The 17027-nt window shown below is 33.6% G+C and overlaps 1 protein-coding gene across 8 annotated transcripts in view; it reads right to left on the bottom strand.

Annotated features, from left to right (window-relative positions):
• The window catches only part of LOC145303489 (uncharacterized), a 731279-nt gene that overhangs the window by 328662 nt on the left and 385590 nt on the right, over nt 1–17027 (bottom strand). For all 8 annotated transcript variants that reach the window (XM_080144908.1, XM_080144909.1, XM_080144911.1 and 5 more), the window contains 3 exons: nt 7299–7409; nt 4913–5023; nt 1246–1356 (listed from right to left, as the gene is read on the bottom strand). In XM_080144908.1, coding sequence (XP_080001034.1) covers nt 1246–1356; nt 4913–5023; nt 7299–7409 — 333 coding nt within the window. The remainder of the gene's footprint in view (nt 1–1245; nt 1357–4912; nt 5024–7298; nt 7410–17027) is intronic.

Genomic DNA, 17027 nt, shown 5'->3' with positions numbered 1-17027 from the left:
AGTTGTTAACGAAACGGACTAACATGGGCGTGGGAAGTTCATTCTGCAGAAACACTTTCACTTAGGATGTTGGCAACCTTCACGTGGTCCCTCTCGTAAGTGTAGTGCTACAAGCTCAGACTATCTAAAAGTACTGGTTTCCTGACATAAAATGCATCTTTGATTTTTATTTTTTTTTTTTGCTTTTTATCCTTTCTTTTTGCAAAACTCAATCGTCAAAGACACAAACAAAAACAAACAATTTTTTTTCCATAACACAACCAAACAAAATTTTATGAATTAATATTTGAAAATATAAAGAACTTTAAGCATAAAATACATTGTTTTCGAAAATTACTGAAACGGCCATTAAATAACTAAAAAACGGTTGATATTCCGTACAACAGAACAACCAAATAAAACGTTCTTGTAAGTATCCAATGTCTTTCTATAAAGAATTCTAACTAGAAAGATATTGGGTAAATGAATGCCATCAATAATCTAATTCATACGAGATAAACGAATGATATTTAAGAACAACAACAGTAGAAAAAGAGAGAAAAGTATTTTCCAAACTCTTTGTATTTTCTCGTTGTTTTTGCTGTAGGTGAGAGGTTCAAGTGTTATACGAACATTTTTGTAGTTGGGCAGTAGCTAGTGCCAGTTTGAGGCAAGAAATAAATATTTAACATAGCGAAATTATGTATTAATATATTTAGAAAACTTAGCAAGCCATCGACGGTTATACCCTCCAAATAATTTAATTAGCCGAAATCATTAGTAAAATAACAAATAAATATTATTGTTTTTTTAGTTTTTTTATTGTTTCCTTCTGCAAACTCAATCATGTTCTAGAATGTCAAAAGTGAAAACATCAATTTTTCTCAAAAAAACAACCAAACAAAACATCCGAACAAATTTTTTGAGATATAATGCACTGTAAAAACTTTTCCCAAAATTACTGAATTCGGCAAAAAAAGGGTTGATATGCCACTGTCTGTTTCACGACATATCTTCTCTTTGACTATTATTCAATGTAAAATACTGAAACGATTCACTGGGTAGAATGATTAGAACCCAAACTGCTATTTTCCCTCTTGTTAGTAGGAAATTGAGGACTCATGCACTTTATAAGGGCATTTAGACGTAATTCAATCACAGCGTATCTGATAGCAATTGAACTTAGCGTATTCGATCTCATAGTCTGCACAGTATCCATTAATTCATTTCTGAACTCCAGATTATTTGTGCATAAAAATCACTTACCAATTTGACATTTTGGTCCCTTGAATCCCATCTTGCATATGCATTTATAGCTGTCTTTTACATCGACGCATTTGCCACCATTTTCGCATGGTTTCAGACCACAAGCATTCACTGAAAAATGAAAGTAAATCATTGGTTTAATGCAAAATACTATCTTTTTCACTGAAAAGAAGAGAAAAAATTATGCCTTCCACAAAATGTTATAAAAGTATATTATCTCCACTACGGAATTCATTGCATTGTCCAATCGCTTGTGAATTCATCTCTCCAGGCCCTATTGATATTGGAAGAAGTTTTGGAGGCACTGTACCTCAGTGTGAACTCATGCAATATAAAACGACGAAGGTAAGGTTTTGGCATATTAATATTAAAATGACCTTCTACTACCCAGCACTATAGACGGATATATATATATGAATATATATATATATATATATATAATTATAATTATAAAATTCAAATGACCTTGTAACGAGTGATGTAACCCACTTTCCGGTTTATATATACTAGCAGTCTGGAATTTTATGTCATTGTCACTCTTAGTTTACATAATTCGAAATTCGTACAAACCTGGCAGCCAGTGAAATACGGTACACAATACAGGTGTTTATATCTCTATAAGTACTTGCCTCCGCAAATATTGAATGATATTTTCTTAATCAGCAGAGTTGAAAGCCTACAAAAGTCATCATTCTAAAGAAAATTGTAGAGGTGAACCTAATATACACCCCCCCCCAAAAAAAAAATGATGACTTGTAGGTTTTCAACTCTGCTGATTAAGAAAATCTCATTCAATATTGGCGGAGGCAAGTACTTATAGAGATATAAACACCTGTATTATGCACCGTAATTCACTGACTGCCAGGTTTGTACGCACGCGCGATAAACAAGTCTACTTCTCTCTTACTGACACTGCTACCCCCTAATATTTTTAGCATTTGCAGGTGGGTATGCTGGTAACCATTATCACGGCAAAATTTGGGGCAATTGTTGTCCCACCGCCCGATAAAAGGGTTTATCTACTCCGAAAGATGTTCTTTACGTGGGAATATTGGGGGTGTTTATCCCGAACGCCGTTCTTAGGATGGGGAGATTTGTGGTGTCTACAAAAGTTGTTCTTAAATTGGAGAGTTTGGAGTGTCTATTCGAAACACCGTTCTTAACATGCCAACACTCAAAGAAGTCAAGTGGAATGTCGCAATTGTTTTGTTTTACACGTTAAAAAAGACGACATAAAACTGAAATTTGATTTAATATTATTGGTGGAAGAGCTGACTTGAACAACAAACGAAACAACTAGGACTGCTACAACTGATTTCGATCACTCTAAACAGTTTACATACAGTGAGAATTCCTAACTTCTAAAACTTCTGCTTTTACTTTCTATTATGATTCTAATGGGCCATTTTTCGTCATTTTATCATTTCCAAATGATTTACGCATTCCCTTAATTGCTATTTTTAAACCCAAACAGTACCTACATCGCCCCAAACCAGCACTAATCGCCAATGAAAGTCAGATTATTTCAGTTTGGTCACGGCCGCCAGTGTCCGCAATTGTTTAGAGACGGCAGTGGCCATAAACAACGGTAGTTTACTTTTTGCGAGGAGGGGGCAGGCTTTGCTAGTTATTATATAAAGTTATTATATACATTTATTATTATTATTATTATTATTATTATTATTATTAGTAGTAGTAGTAGTAGTATATACATTTTTGGTAGTATTAAAGTTTTTATTACATACATTAATTATCAATATTATTATTATGCTCATCATCATCATCATCATCACCATATTATATACATTTATTTGTAATATTATATAAAGTTATAATTATATACATTTATAATTATCATTATTATTATATTATATACATTTATTATTATCATTATATACATTAATTTTCATTATCATCATCATTATTATATACATTCATTATCATTATTACTATATACATTAATTATCATCATTATGTTATAAATTTATTAGTAGTAGCATTGTAGTATTATTATATACCTTCTGTATTTATCCATTATTATTCTCAAATTGAAATGATAGAGGCGTACTATATTGCCATCTATTATTTAAATCTGTGTTATGTGTGCGAACACATACTTGAAAATTAGATGACGGTATGTAATAAAAGAGAATCATTATTTTTTTCTAGGCAAAATTACAATATATTAGAACTCAAACCAAAGAAATTTATATAGCCAAGTAAGAAATAGGTAACACGTTCCATTAATTACAAATTACGTTTTTTGGGGGGTTATTTTTACACAGGTATCACCACATTATCAATGCCAAGAGGCCACTCGAGGATAAGGGTTAAAGAGTGTACAGTAGAAATTGGACAATAAAGTAATCATTAGTAATGGAAATTCGGTAAATTTGTTAACTTATATGGAACGGCTCATCAAGAAGTTAGACTTGAAGACAACCATATTGTAGTCAGCCAGAAAGCAGGAAAACAGAAGACAATTCCACAGGCGTGCAATTCTAAGAAAGAAGCTTTGTTCAAGGAATCTATGTTTAGGTTTAGGCACAGATAAAGAGTGGCTGGAATTATTGATAGAGTTTTCAGCTAGACGAGTGTTTCTTGTGAAAGTTTGGCGAGGGGGGACCATAGACTGAAGCTCAGTTGAACACTTTCCGTGAAAATAACGATACATCAGAGACAAACTCGCAACATCTCTTCTGTGAGATAGAGGTTGCAGGGAAGAGAAAAGGACATCTCCTACGAGGCTACAAAGTCTATTTTGAACTCTATCAAGGAAGGACAAGTCCTTTCTAGCAGCTCCTGCCCAGATGTGGCAACAGTATTCCATCCTTAGACGTACCTGGCTCTTATATAGATAGAGAATTGCATCAGCAGTGAGATATCTACTGGATCGATAGAAAGATCCCACCATTTTTCCAGCGACCTTGGCAATAGATTTGATGTACCTGTTCCATTTAAGATCAGGAGTAATGGTCAAGCCCAGAAGCTTGTCAAAACTTTAGGTATCGGGTAGTTAGAACAATTCAAACAGCATTATCTTCAGACATAACTCAATCCTAGAACTTTAGTATATTTTAGCATCTATTTAGTGTTATCGCAGTATATAAAACAGTCTTACAGAAACAAACGTTGATTGACTCAATGTTAGTATAATAATAAATGTCTTCCTTCCTGTGCTCTGATATTGGTGACATTGTAATGTTGTACACACGTTTGCACACACGTGATAACAAGTAAACACCCAATACGTTGTAGACTATGTTGCAATTGATATAAAGGAATAGAAATGAAATTCAACTCACTGTTTCAGGTTTAAACAACAGACATTTATTTCTAGCTCTTTAACGTGATCGTGATCATCGGTCTGCGCACACATTCTTCTTTTTATATCTTTTTCTTTTCTTCCTTGCTGGGGCGTCACTTCACGCATGGCTTGGCATTTACATACAGCCGTCATACACACGTCCGCGCTCTGTTACAATATTGTATTTTGGCCTTTCGATAATATTGGCAGTGTCATTGCAATTTATTAATTTGTGGATAACTATTAACCCCTAACCCTAATCCAACCTCTTTAACATCGTCCATACAGATGAACGTGCTATATTGTTTTATAAACTAAACACTCCATAAAGTATTTACGAATAACAAATATTGAACTTACCAATTTGGCAGTCGACTCCTTTGAATCCGGGCTTGCAGGTACACACATAACTTTTGTCCTTGTTTGTACAGGTGGCACCATTTTTACAGGGTTTAAGTCCGCAAGGGTTCACTGTGAAAATTAAAGGCATAATTACTATCTGCTATTAATAATACAAATAAACATTTTAATGTACTTAAAGAACTATCATCGATATATACATGTTTATATTCTCTCTCTCTCTCTCTCTCTCTCTCTCTCTCTCTCTCTCTCTAATATATATATATACGTGTGTGTGTACTTGTATATGTATATATACATATATATGTGTGTGTATAAATATTATTACATTCATATATATACTTGTATATATTATTATTATGTGAAATAATATACTGTATATAGATTTTTCGGTATTAGCTTCAGTATTACAAATTATTTGAATAGAAAATTGCAGAAATTCCCCTCTGGACCACATTACCGTAGTTTTGCACTAACAGATGCCATACACACATTTTTATGTCTAAGCTATTACCCAACACCTTATGTAACTTTCGCACGCCGTAACAGACACAATTATTCGTTATAATGAAATGTTACATTTCATCCTACTAGCGCCATCATCACGACCGATAACATATTCAGACGAAGTGGTTCGTATTTTTACCTCTACCCTACAAGTACTCCCACTACCCCAGTGAAGACCAGGTAAAAATATACACAATTTTATATTTTTATATTACATTATATTATATTATTAATTCATGGTTTGATCGAGACTAATGATCCCCTGATCATTCGATTGAAGGACATTCTATTGTTTGCTTATGTGATGGTGTTTTCAACTGTCGTGGAATTTCCACGGGTTATACTAGTTTAAATTAATTACATAACCAGTATGAGGTGAAGATAAATATTAACTAAAAGTATTTTAATAAATATTTTAATTTATTGTTTTCCTAAAAAACATCAGGTAAAAAGGGAAAAGGAGGGACAAATATATCGTAACATGTAAATAAAAATTTATACGAAACTAAGGCAAATAGATAAATATTGACTAAAATTATTTTAATAAATCTTTTAATTTATACGAAACTAAGGCAAATTAAGGCATGAAAAGCTGGGCATATAAATAGAGACTAAAATCTGAACGTTTAGGAGTTAGGAAGCAAATCAATAAATACATCAGAGATGAAAAATATAAAAATAAAACAAAACATTGATAAATTAAATGAATATAAAAATAGAAAATTGTAGAAATATCATCTAAAAAAAGAAATACGAAAGCGAATTACTTATTCAATTTGAAATGAATCGAACAATAAATAAATAAATAAAATAAAATGAGCATGAATGAAAATGAAATGAGTTCAAACTGTTTGTTCTCCTAAAATGAATGTATTCAGATATAGATGACGAATGCATTTTGGTGTCTGATGAGTAACTATATTTGGAATATCTTAAAATAATATAATGTTTAAACTTGTCCAAATAGTTACGAAAAAATTGAAACACATAAAGAGATACACCACATGATGTTCTTATTTTATATTTTTTGTCTTGGTTTTTGCCAGAATATTATAGGCATACTCGATAATGAAAATCGATAATCATGAAACTTAATTGAATCAATCATTATTGACCTTGATTTTATTGGTATATGAACATTACCGAATTGTAATGCATAAACAGTTTTGATAAAAAATAAGAAGATATATATATAATAATTTTAAAAGATTTTTTGGACTAGGTGAAACAACTAATGAAGTTTTAACGAGGTTAATGCACGAAGTATGGCAAGGTATGCTTTTTATTTGTTTTGCATAAGCATTTATATGTCACTACACATTCATGAACTTATTTCGGTCAGTTAGTTACAAGTAATTTGAACCCACTTACTTAAAAAATAAAATTGAAACAAAATTCAGTTGCGTAAACTGGGGAATGTAAAGCAAAACTATTGAGGTTGTCCAGAAGTTTTGTCAGCTTGATGATATCATTGGAGCACAGGGTGGATCAAGGATTGGCGTAGTTGCAACAGTTCGGTGTTGACGGAGTGAATTAAGGATCGTCTGCCATTATTACTCAGCAAAACCTTGTCGGCTAATATATCAGGTGTGTGTATTCAGTGTGACGATGTATGGAAGTGAAAGGCCAGTGAAGGTTGCATGGGGAGAAATGATACATAACCAGAAATAGTTTACTTTGGATGGCAGTTTCTTAAAGCCGTCCAATACATAGCAGTTTGTAACACAGACGTTAAACCGATGTTGCTGCTGATGCTGGTGCTGGTGCTGCTGCTGCTGCTGCTGCTGCTGCTGATGATGATGATGATGATGATGATGATGATGATGATGATGATAACAACGAAGAAGACGATGGAAGTGTACATTTAAATATGACTTACCTTCAATACAAGTTTTTCCCATGAATCCAGGTGTACACACACAGATAAAGTCCTTTCCATCGTTCTTGCAGACAGCACCATTCTTACAGGGTTTCAGACCACAAGGATTTGCTAAAATAAAGAATATTCGTCGAAAGATAACCAAACAACAAATGAGTAACAAAACAATTCGTACATACATCTTATTGACACTTGTATTAATGACAAAATAATTTTCAGTAGCGACAAATGATTAAATTAGAGCCCTATGTGAAGTATGCCGGGAAATGCAAAGTCAAGTTGCACTCATTCCTGTAATATTGGTCTGCGTGCTCAAAATGTGTCACAGACCTCAATGTGGATGCTTGTGAAAATATCAGCAGGAGCTAAAGGATAGCTGGCTAGCAAAAATATGAGCAGAAGCAGCCGTTAAAGCACATATGAAAATTAGTGAGTGTGAGCGAGCTTGCATCACAAGAAAAGGAGAGAAAAATACTCTGTGTGGTTGGCAGAGAAGCAAAGTGCACGCCGGAAAAGATGGACGGCGAGTAAGCACTGGCTGAGTCTGGCATCAGCTGGCAGAGATAAAGACTTTTAAAAGGCACATATGTGTGCAAATAGACTATGGAAATAAAATGAAATGTGTTGTTTTGGAAGAACCACGAATAAATGCATTTCATTTGCACTTTAAAAAATGCCGAGTCTGATTTGTTCATTTTTGTTTGTTCCTTTGCAATGGTAGCAAATGGCGTAGGGATCCGAGAGAGGTTTGAACTGTAGCAACGCAGTTAACAAGTAATGGCCATGTATTAATGCAGTCGCTTGCATAGTTTAAGGATAATCCTATGCGTGTATTCTGGTAGACTTTGTGGGCTAGTTTGCTGCATTCACTTATTATCTGATCTATCGTTTTGCCTCTTTGTCTTTAAGTAGACATTTTTAGCTGATATTTGTTTAGACCAATATTTTTTTATTTTAGGTTTGTAGAAGCCAGTGCCCTATGTGTATCAAAAGATTTGTAATAGTTTATTATCATCTAATCCCTACGGTGAGTCACCAATCTGAGCATACTTGCCTGCCTCATTTTTATAGGTTACCCAGGCTGAACTAGGAAAAACTGAGTTTTATAGCTGAAGTATTTTGTTTAAATATGAATTCGACCTATTCCCAGTATATTGGTGTAAATAAATTTGAAACGTTTCTATTTTGAAATATTACGAACATGCATGAGTACCATGTTTTTCATTGGTTGAAATAAGATTTTCATATTTAGATTCTTATTAATGAGTCCATATTTTTTATACAATATTCTTTTGCTTCTCATTGGTCGGAATAAAATTTTCATAATTAAATTCTTATTCAATCAAAGAGTCAATATGACAATATTCTCTTGCTTTTTTTCTGCTCATTAGACATAGTTTCTAAAATATGATCTCATTGTATCGATTTCCATGGGAAAATCTAAATATTCAGTTGATTCAAAATAAAAAAAGGTATTTTCTTGTTATGTTACTCGTTCGATAATATTTGAAATACGACTTTTTTGTCATTTACCTAGTTAACAATATTCTAAATTCAATTTCTTTTACAACCATACTATATAAAAATTGTGAATAAGAAATAAATAAAAAGGTAAATGTGTGTATATATATATATATATATATATATATATATATATATATATACACATACATATTTGTAGTCATCGACATACAGTCCTGTTTCGTTGTATCACAACTCATCAGTGCCGCTAGACTAGCGCCTCTCCCAAGGCGAGGATTGAACCTAGAACCATCGCGTTGACAGTCAGCAGTTCTACCGATCAACCCACGGGAGCGGCGCCCATAAATAATCTCGCCAAATGTCTATTTAAACAAACATCCGTCCACCACTTGTACAGTGCTCTAACCGCTTTGTTTATAAACAAAGAGCGAGCGTCGCATTTTTCATTTCATTTTTAAGTAGCGGATGATATATATATATATATATATATATATATATATATATATATATATAATACCAATGAAAATATGGATGGAAATCTGGCAATAACGTTATCAAATTACTATTTCCTATCAATTATGAGAAAAAGATTAGAAAAGAAAATAGTTATAATGCATGCCTCTCCCCTCCAAGTGTACTTTTACGAAAATATAACCAACATACTACACAATTTTTCTTTTTATTTTGCGGAGATCCGAAAATTAAAAACAAACAAACGATATGACTAAATATTTATAAATGTGAAAATAATCGGGATCAGAATTGTTAATCGTCTCAGAATCGTACATTTAAAAATGAATCAGTAATTGTATCGAAATCTGGAAAAATATATAGTATTAAGAAGTAATTTTTGTTTAGTTTTTTTGTTTGTTTGTTTGTAAGCAAACATGTGATTGGCTGAACAAAAAAAAAAAGAATATGTAGAGTACACATTACTAAAGCAGTAGTTTTTACAATGTCAGTACTCGAGTTCGAATCTCACATCAGTATAAAGGATTATTGAAAATCGAAAAACCTATTCTATAAATTTAAAGAAATGGATGAATTAAATTAACGTTCTAAAACGGAATTCACACCATGACGTTAATCTCGCGTAACCAACGTACTGTACCGGTATTTCAAAATACAACCGCTGAAAGAAAACGTGCGGATTTTTTTTATAACTGACTTTTCTTTCTCCAATTTTACAACATGACAAGAAAGAACAAATAAAAAAAAGAAAAAAAAAGACGTACAAAATACTGAGGATTGAGTTTAACTCCTAAATATATATAAACTATACATTTCAAACAAGTAAAATATTTGTTTATTTTCATAATATTGCGTTGTAATTTGGCTTTCAAGCGCACCTGATGCGCATTTTATTTTAATTAAATAACGAAACTCACCCCGTGGGATAATAAAATAAAGAATATTACATATATGTTTTTAAACTGAAATATTTTTGACAATTCACAATATAATTAGGCGTAAAAAGTATTTGGCATTTGTTCAAAGTGAATTATTTTTACTTAAAAACATAATTTCTAAAGTTATTTTGCAAACACTGTGAAATTGATAGGAACAACAAAATTAGGTTTATTTTCTTATAGAGTTTTCAACTTCTGAAATGAGTTGCATAATTAAATATAAATAAGTTTTTAGATGAGGATTATTATTTAGATTATTCAGACTAATGTTCTCATCTTGACTGTTATTTGCACAACATTTCGGTCGACGTAACCTTCAACCTTCTTCAGGTGCATAAGTCGTCAGGTTTGACAAAGAAAAGGAAGCGAGATTAGCGTTTACCCCTTCTCCTTTTTCTCGTTACAAATAATTCAGAAATAATATCTTCCCCCAGTGTTTTACTTTATATTTGTTGTGGTGTTAGTGGTTGCATAAATAATGAGAAAGACACGGGAACAATTGAATAAATATGTATTAACAAAATGCATAAAAGTGGAAATTGAACAATATCGTTGCCAGTTGCGAACGACCATCTACTTCGCGTGTCTGTCACCGACTCTCTCGTAAACCGCTTCTCGTTAGCCGGAATTGAGGTCATGGACGGAAGTGACATCATGGAATAGTTCATTATTCCTAGTAATAGGGGTCTGTCCTAAGAATATTTTATTGACTTTATATTTTATTATAAATGTATTTCCACCTTCACCTAAATATGAAACATCGAAAGTGTACAGCAAAACCCCTTCTTTTTTGTTTCCCATACATGGTGTCCAATGTGACTTATTTTCAATTTTATTCCATTCAATACTCAACATGCTGCTTAACGATACAAACCTTTGTTCCATGTCATTCCAATCCTCTCCGTTCAACATATATTAAGTTTCTTTGATTTTTTAACATTTCTTTGAGGAGATCACAAGGTTGAGAATTTATGTTTTAGGTAAGTGGTGTGAAAATATGATCGGTAATAGTGGAACTTGCGCAGGCTTGAATATTTAAATGGACGTCTTAACAGAAACATATTTACATTATATTTGAAAATGGCCATGTCATATTCAGCTGGGAAGCAGCCCCACGGCATTGTGTTCCGCAAACGGATAGTTCTAGGAAAGAAACTTTGCTTATGGAATTTTTGTTTACTTTTAGGCACAGATAAGGTGTGAAGGAAATTCATAGTTGTTGTAGCTAGACGAGTTATTGTTGTGAACGAGGAGGGGCATAGATTAGAGCTCAGTCGAGCACCTATCATAAAAGTAATGATAAAGCAGAGAAAGAGGAAGAAGGGGAGCGAAAGGTTCTTGTTCATTAAATTTCAATAACGGTTTTGTACCGCAGATGTGACGACAGTGCTCTTAAGACGTATTTGACTCATGTACAGGTAGAGAATTGCATCTGGAGTGAGATACTTTCTGGAGCGGTAAAATGATCCCATCATTTTACAGTGATTTTGGCTACGTATCACATGTAGGGATTCCATTTCTTGGTCTTTGTTGGCCTTTTAAGTCTTGCCAAAGATGGTAATATCATTTGCATAAATGTCGATGAATGATAATGGAATATGATTTGGGAGATCGTTGATAAAGATGAGAAAGAGAGTTAAACCCAGAATGGATCTCTGAGACGCGCCAGCATTAATACTTACGATTTCTCCCCGTCAATGATTATTTTAATAAACCAATCAAAGAGAAAACATGTGATGGTTGAAAGAACATTTTTCCAGCTATTCCGTAGCTGGAAATCTTGAAGCAAACCCTATCAAATGCTTTAGATATGTCAAGAGATATTGCTTTAGAAATGAAGCCATCATCAATATATTCACTAATCTTGTGTGATATTACCACCAGCACATCAGCTATTGATTTTAATTTGCTAACCCTAACCCTAACCACCAGCACATCAGCTATTAATTTTTCACAATGAAAACTACATTGTTTGTTGCTGAATAGGTTGTTTTTGCTGAGGTAATTGACAAATTTTCTATTTTTCACAGACTCAAGCAACTTACAGTTTTGTTGAATTTTCCTAATTTATCTATTATTCTGTTGAAATTGACATGATATCATTGATGAAACCAGAAATTCCCTACGTATTATCTAATATATAAAATTATGTTTGTCTGGTTTAAAAAGTTGGACCTAAATAGCATTTAAGCTGATTAATCACACTATGATTCCAATTAGCCACTTTTTATTTGTCATTGTTGTGTTGTGTTTTGGTCCAGGAAAATGCCGGATAACGATCATGGTCGATTGTCAGTGTTTAGTTAGTAAACACATTTCGATAAAAACAAAAGAATGTTTGAGCAACAGAGAGAATGTTATCGAAGCGGATTAAGCCTTTAAAGATAAAATAGATATGTTAAATTGGTAAAAAGGAATGCTAGTTTTCATAACTAACATAAACAAAATTACGGGAAAAGATGTGGTGATTATTCTTTTTGTGCTACGTATATTTATTAATGGTCGCGTAGTCAGAGAGAAGAAAAGATAGTTTACAGATACACATAGAGAGTTTAGTTCTCTGTAGACTTGTCCCCAACTTGTGCCCAACTTCGATGAAGGGGCCAATTATTATATTGGCGTTCTCCTTTTCGAAAAATTTGTAAAGGTATGTACCTTTTGCTGGTGTCTGTTATCTGTTCCGTTGGTAAAGACTGTCTGTATAAGTTGTCAATTCCATAACTGCTATACACGGTTATGAAATAATGTCATACGTGAACACTAGAGATGATCAATAGACGTTTTACACACATTCAAGAAACTAGATGATCACATAATGTTAAAAACATGTATATATATATATATATATATATATATGTATGTGTGTGTGTGTGTGTGTGTGTGTGTTTCACATGGTCTGGAGTTCGATTCCTAGAAACATGCATGTACATTTAGATTACTGTTTTAAAAATAATATATATATATATATATATATATATATATATATATACCGACTCGTCACAACGTTAACGATGTCCGTTTAATATACCATGTTTATATACACTCCCGACTATGCAACAATCGTATCATGTTAATGGCAATAAACTAATATACTTCGCTATCATTTATTAAAAATAAAAACTTCATTTGGTTCGACAGTTTTTTAATGTTGAGGCATTCTCAAATGAACACCTTAGGAGATAAATCAGTTGTGATAAATCGTAGCTCGGGATTAACGCAAAAGAAAAGCAAAAAGAAGATAAATCAGCTAAATGAAACTTTTAATTTGCAGATCAATGAGGCTACAGACTGGAGTGAAGCAATGTTAGGGCGGCAGTCAAGATGACAGGAGTCGAGTTCGGGAGATTCGGATTGAACAAGTAGGAACTGAGAATGTTCGAATACTGAGAAGAATCCATTTTTTTTTAATTAGAAGCTATTTTGGTCTGAAGAATAAAGTTGCTGCGACCAAGATGAAATGTGAAAGTCAACGAAATAATTCATCATGGTGGATAATTTAAAAATGCGTACATATTTATTTAAACACTTAACCGGTAGTTATTTTATGAAAGTAAAGTTCGAGTCAGATTTTTTTTTCAAAAGAACTTAAAATGCGATTGTCGACTTGTATGTAGTAAAAAGTCGTCGTTTTTAAACGAGGGTTGTATTTGCTGAAAAGAAACAAAAATTGCCGCTTTTAAACGAAAGAGCTATTTTAGGGAAAGTACAATGCGAGTCAGATTTTTTTGTTTGTTTGTGTTTAAAAAAAAAGTCGCTGTTAAAAGAACTTGCGATGTGATTCGATCGATTTGCATGAAAAAAGTCGTCGTTTTTAAATGAGAAAGTTTAAACGAAATTCGGTTGCATTTGCTGGGAAAAAAGTTGTCGCTTTTAAACGCAAATAAAAAAAAAGATTCGGTTGGATTTCTGAGAGAAAGTCGTCGCTTTAAAATGAATTTTGAAAATGTGATTCGGTTGCTTCTTTTGTCTTTTTAATGTCGTCACTTTTACATAGAGAACTGGAAATACGATTTGCTTGTGTTGTTTAAAGAAGGAGTCGTCACTTTTAATTGAGGGCTAGCTGTGTCTAGCCGAGTAGAGAGACTAGCAAGGATATCTGAGTGAGCTAGTGGAGAGATTAGTAAGGTCTTAAGTTTATGAGGTGTTCTTTAAGGATCAGGGGTAAATGTAATTTTCATATCAATGAAACTATACACTGGAATGAGGGAATATAAGACCGGTAGTCAAAATGGAGGGGGTCGAGTACTGGAGAGCCGAACTTAACAGGTCGGAACTGAGAATGATCGAATGCTAACAAGAATCCATTTCTTTTTTCTTTTTTTATTAGAAAAAACTTTGATTCTTTTAGCAAGAGTTAGCGTTTCTTATTGGTTTATTTACTTTAGATATTTAACCTAATAGAAACGGTGCAGTTATAGAATATAGATATATTTACAAAAAAAATCTGAACATAATGGATCCCAGGTAATAAATAAATGAATGATACTTTCTCTTCCACACGTGAAAAAAAATGTAAGCATTGCAGAAATGTTAGACAATCTTTTCTCCTTTTATTTTCTATGTAAAAAGAAAAATACCGCCCCGCAGTTCTATTCCAAACTAATGCTTACATTTTTTTTTTTTTTTTTTTTTTACACAGTGATCACCACTTATCAAGGCCCAGAAGCCATTCAGGGATAAGGGTTATTGCAAGTACATCACGTTAGTGAGGAGATTTTATGAAGTGTTTAATTAGGGGGGCGGTTCATTAGGAATTTGTTAACATTAGACTTGAAGACATCCAAGTTGTAGTCCGGAGGGAAGCAGGCAGACGGAACAGAGTTCCACAGGCGTGCAGTTCTAAGAAAGAAGCTTTGCTCATGAAATCCGCGTTTTGATTTAGGCACAGATATAGAGTGGGGGAAATTTTTCACAGTGGATTCAGCTAGACGGGTGTTTTTCGTGAAAGTTTGGCGAGGGGGGACCAGGGATTGGAGTTCAGACGAGCACCTGCCATGAAAATAACGATAAAACAAGGATAGGCTCGCAACGTCTCTTCTGTGGGAGAGGGGTTGCAGGGTAGAGAAAAGGGCATCCCCCACTAAACCACGAAGTCTATTTTGTACTCTGTCAAGGCATGATAGGCTGTTTTTGGCAGCTCCTGCCCAGATATGGCAACAGTATTCCATCCTTGGCCGTACTTGGCTTTTATAAAGATAGAGAATTGCATCAGTAGTGAGATATCTTCTGGAGCGGTAGAAGGATCCCACCATCTTTCCTGCGACCTTGGCAACAGACTTGATGTACGTGTTCCATTTCAGATCAGGAGTAAAGGTCAAACCCAGAAGCTTGTCAAAACACGGGGCCTCACCCAGACGAGAGCCATCCATCACAATTGATGCCAGCTGGGGATCAGAGCGTTGATGATGTAAGGATAGGAGTTTGGTTTTAGATGCATTAAAGGTAACTAGCCACATCTTCCCCCACTGAACCACGCGCTCGAGATCAGAGGAGAGAGAATCCGAGAGAACTTCGTCATTTACAGCCTTTGATGTGTTGCCGTAGATGGTCGTGTCATCAGCATAGATGTCAACATCTTACATAAGGTTGTTCTGTACACGGCGGCCTGAAAGTCTTGTTACAAAATACCATAACGAGAAAAGACTCCTCTTTCCCTTCATATGACTATAGTCCCAGGCGGAATTTTCATAGACATGACTTCTTTGCGAGGACTTCCCACCTGTGGAAAACATTACCGGAAGACTGCTTTCCTGATGATTGCAATTCGGTTGTCTTCAAATAAATTTTTTAACAGATACTAGTTAAAAACTATTCAATAAATAACACATTAATATACGTGCTAAATGGCAATACTCCCATAGTTTTCCTCATCTTCCAAATGATGGATATTGCAGCCTCTTTAACCCTTTCCTTTGGGTTGAATTTTTGGATTCAACACAGAGATCAAAATTAGGTATGGATGATTGGCAAGACGGATTTATTTATGTAGCGTATGGTGTATATATATATATATATATATATATATATATATATATATATATATATATAAATATATATATATATATATATATATATATATATATATATATATATATATATAGCAAGAGTGATAATTAGTAAAAACCTGAAAAAGTGCTCAATACTATTGCCGAGCAAATATATATTTTAAAAATTTTATTACCGTTTTATCTGCTTCCTTATCCTTCAGAAAGAAATATGCCTTCCATCGCACTATTCTAATTATATATATATATATATATACATATATATATATACTAAATATATACATAAACATAGTTACTTTATAGTTATTACTTTGATGAAATGATTAAAAAACACTATGGTATATTTACAACAGTATTTTATGGATGGCATCATCATGTTGATCCACCGGTTCCCATTAAATCACCGAAGTTAAGTAACTTATAGCTTGGTCAGTATTAAAATGGGTGACCATTTTGGAATTTCAGGTGCTGTATGTGCTCTCTGCTTATCTCGGCATTATTTCTTGTCGTCCTCCACTTCTTCTTGCCAATGAACTCAAGCAGTGTCGATTCAGGAGAGGTGTGATTGGAGATTGTGCACCTCTTTGCACATAATTTCATGCGCACATACCCTTACAGGGAGTATCCATTGTTTTTCAAGACTGAACGGAGGCATCACATTTGCAGATGTATAGAATAGTATGCTACAGAAAGTTTGCATCCGATGCTGTGGCTATGATTGCCACTGATGAGACGATTTATTTCCTTCTTACGAGAGGAAGGTGTGACACAAAGTCAGAAGGTGAGAAGAATAAAGCCAGCCTCCATAAAGCTGGATCAATTTGGTTTCATAA

The sequence above is a fragment of the Euprymna scolopes genome, chromosome 19 (genome assembly GCF_053919585.1).
Source record: "Euprymna scolopes isolate OS-2025 chromosome 19, ASM5391958v1, whole genome shotgun sequence".
NCBI lineage: Eukaryota > Metazoa > Mollusca > Cephalopoda > Sepiida > Sepiolidae > Euprymna > Euprymna scolopes.
The sequence above is the reverse complement of the archived record's forward strand: the minus strand, read 5'-3'. Positions and strand labels throughout refer to the sequence as shown.